The sequence below is a fragment of the Hibiscus syriacus genome, unplaced genomic scaffold (genome assembly GCF_006381635.1).
Source record: "Hibiscus syriacus cultivar Baekdansim isolate YM2019G1 unplaced genomic scaffold, ASM638163v2 tig00110348_pilon, whole genome shotgun sequence".
Taxonomy (NCBI): domain Eukaryota; kingdom Viridiplantae; phylum Streptophyta; class Magnoliopsida; order Malvales; family Malvaceae; genus Hibiscus; species Hibiscus syriacus.
The window spans coordinates 1,949,010-1,952,102 of record NW_024062699.1 but is presented as its reverse complement, the minus strand read 5'-3'; the positions used below and the strand labels follow the sequence as shown (position 1 = coordinate 1,952,102).

The 3,093-nt window shown below is 32.2% G+C and overlaps 1 protein-coding gene across 1 annotated transcript; it reads left to right on the top strand.

Annotated features, from left to right (window-relative positions):
* The first annotated feature begins 401 nt into the window (after positions 1-401).
* LOC120120916 (ethylene-responsive transcription factor ERF109-like) lies at positions 402-1,415 on the top strand. Its single transcript, XM_039140412.1, has one exon. The coding sequence runs from the start codon at positions 402-404 to the stop codon at positions 1,368-1,370; it is 969 nt and encodes a 322-aa protein (XP_038996343.1). The 3' UTR covers positions 1,371-1,415.
* Positions 1,416-3,093: the final 1,678 nt, after the last annotated feature.

The window sequence follows — 3,093 nt, the reverse complement described above, 5'->3', positions numbered from 1 at the left end:
CAGAAAAAATATAATTTTATCTTATATATTTAGGAATAATTACAATAATACCCCTTTATATATTATTTTTTTCAATTAAATCATTATTTTTATTGAATAAAAATAATATTTTTATTATTATTTCGGGTTGGATCATATCGATTACGGATTTTTCAAAAATTCGGGTCGGGTTTAGATCGAATGGAGGGTATATATTATGCAGGTCGGGTCGAATTTTGAGTGGACATATCATTGTTCCCGGGTCGAATCGAATGGACCAAAAATCCGAACTAACCCGATCTATGCCTATTCGTGAATAGAGTTAATCGGATCACTTAAATAAAAAAAAAGTGAGAGGGACTTTGGTGTGGGTTTGTTCAACTTAAAACATCACTCGTCCTTGTCTTTCCTGAGGTCATAAAATGACGTCATCTGCCACCTCAACCCCATGGCGAGTTTTCTATCTAGTAGCACACGCCCGACAAAACACTGGTCTCATAAGCCGTGTATTAAAGGTGTGTAACCAGCTGGAATGCCACGTAGACACTTCCGATTCTCCGTATATAAAACGCTTCTCTGCTTCTTTATCTCTCGTCCTTAACAAACTGAAATCTGAAAAAAAGAAAATCATAATTCAACGCCACTTCCCTCCCGCGTTTATACCGAGATTTTGCCCGCTATACCATCTTCCTTCTGAACAAGAAATCTCCGTCATGGTTTCCGCCTTGAAGAACGTCATCACTGGTTCCACTTCCTCTTCTAATATTGATTCTTTTTTCGATTTTGGTGCTCCCGAGAGCTCCACTTCTACTTGTACTGGCGCTGACCGGTGTAACACGGTACTTCAAGTGAGTGAAGTTCAGGATAAGTGCCACGTCTGCAAATTCGACGGCTGTCTGGGATGCAATCTTTTCTCGCCAACTCTGCAAGACGTAAACAAGGGGACAATTAAGCCTAGAGGTAAAAGAGTAAAGAAAAACTACAGGGGAGTACGGCAAAGACCATGGGGCAAATGGGCAGCGGAGATTCGGGACCCAAGGCGTGCCAGCAGGGTGTGGCTCGGAACCTTCAACACGGCGGAGGAAGCAGCTCACGCTTATGATAAAGCAGCTATCGATTTCCGAGGACCGAGAGCTAAACTCAACTTCCCCTTCCCTGATATCAGTGCAACACCTCCACCACCACCACCAGCTACCGGAATAGTTACACCGATAATAACCAGTGATCATGAAATCAATAACAAATGGATGAATGAGGAAGAAGAGAAGGGAAAAAGACTGGAGAATGCAGTAAGCGAAGATGAGATTCAGCAGTGGATGATGATGATGATGATGACAGAATTTCAAGGGGACAACTATTGTTGGGATTCTACAGGGAATGCTAATATTTAAGTTTTTTTTTATGTATTTGTATTTGTAGCTGAATATTGTGTTGTACAATTTAGAATATCCACCATAGCCATAGGCTTTCTTCTATTTTACAAAGAGTTGGATGGAGGTAATAACTAGTTACTGTAGAACTGTATATTTCTTCTTTATTTCCGAAAATCAAAAGATTAATCAATAATTAAGAGGAGGAATTTATTTTCTAGATATACCTTACACTCATGTTGATGCTTGCGGCTAGGATGAGTATTTGATCGAGTTGAATCGAGTCAAAAGATTTCGAGTTATTCAAGTTAGCAAGTCGTATTTTACAATTCAAATTTAACTTTAAATTTTTTCGAGTTGAGTCAAGTTTAAGTAATTCGAGTTGAGGTATTCAAGTTTCTATTCTAATTTTATTATAATTATTTATAGTATTATGGTAATTGATAAAGATTTATTCTAATTTTTTTTATTTTCTCTAATCATAATATATATATATATATATATATATATATCAATATATATTATATTCTAAAATATAAAAGTATATTCATAATATTATATTTTAAAGAAAGTATTTTGAGGATAAAATATTGATGAAAGTATAAAGGAGTCAATGAATTGTTGGGATAAAAGAATTTGCAAACAATTGTAGTTAAAAGACCAAATTGAATAAGATGCAAAGTTAATAGACTAAATAAAAAAAGTGGTAGTACATTTTTAGTAAAAAAGTAAGAATTGAAGTTACATAAATATTCTATTGTGGTATATGAGCATGTGGTTCAAATTTAATAAAAACAAACTTAAAATAAATGATGAATTGAAAAAATACGAAAATTATAAAAAATTGAATGACTAAATTGAAAATAAAAAAATTGTTATTAAAAGAGGAATTGGAAGTACATATGCATTCTACGATGGCTAACAAGTATATGATTCAAATTTAATAAAAAATAAACTTAAAAGAATGAGGAATTAAAATAATAATGAAATTATAGACTAAATTATAAAATTATTAAAATATTTAGTTAAATTTTTAATTTTCGAGTAATTCAAAATTTCAACTCTACTCAAACTAAATGTATTGATAATTGGAGTTTCACTCAAATAACTGAATCTGAATAACTCAAAATTAAAGAAAAAACAAATTGCAAAACGAGTTGGCGAGTTGGATAACAGAGAACTGAATTTCAGACACGAGTTGGGACCCACCCCCACCTATACCGACATAAGCAAACTTTCGTTTCTCACCTGACGAAAGCTGCACAAAGGAATGTTTACTCACGTGTAATAAATAATGTTGGTAAGTGGGACCCCTTTATTTCAACACGTGAAATGCACCACTTTTAATTTAAACCCCTTCTCATTTTGTTTTTTTTTTCTAAAATAAATATTATATAAGAAATAAGTTTATTTTTTTAGTTTTTGAATATTATATCACTAAAAAATAAAGTTTAACACTTCTGTTATATATATTTTTTATTAATTTAGGATAATTATAAGGGGATAATAATAATATTTTTAGAGACTCTTAATCATTTAATAATAAATATTTAAATATCATATAGTTATTGATCATCAATTTAACTAATCATCGTTTTAATTCATGAAATTAAATTACATATTCTAAAACTCTAGAAAAGTTATTTAATTAAATGCATTTTTTTATCATCAATTGTTAACTGCAGGGTCGTCCCTGGGACAGGGCAGGAGGGGTGTCCGTCTTGGGCCCACAAAATAAATTTTT

Excerpts from the sequence above, each read along its gene's own strand:
- LOC120120916 (XM_039140412.1), top strand. The coding sequence starts at position 402 with ATGACGTCATCTGCCACCTCAACCCCATGGCGAGTTTTCTATCTAGTA.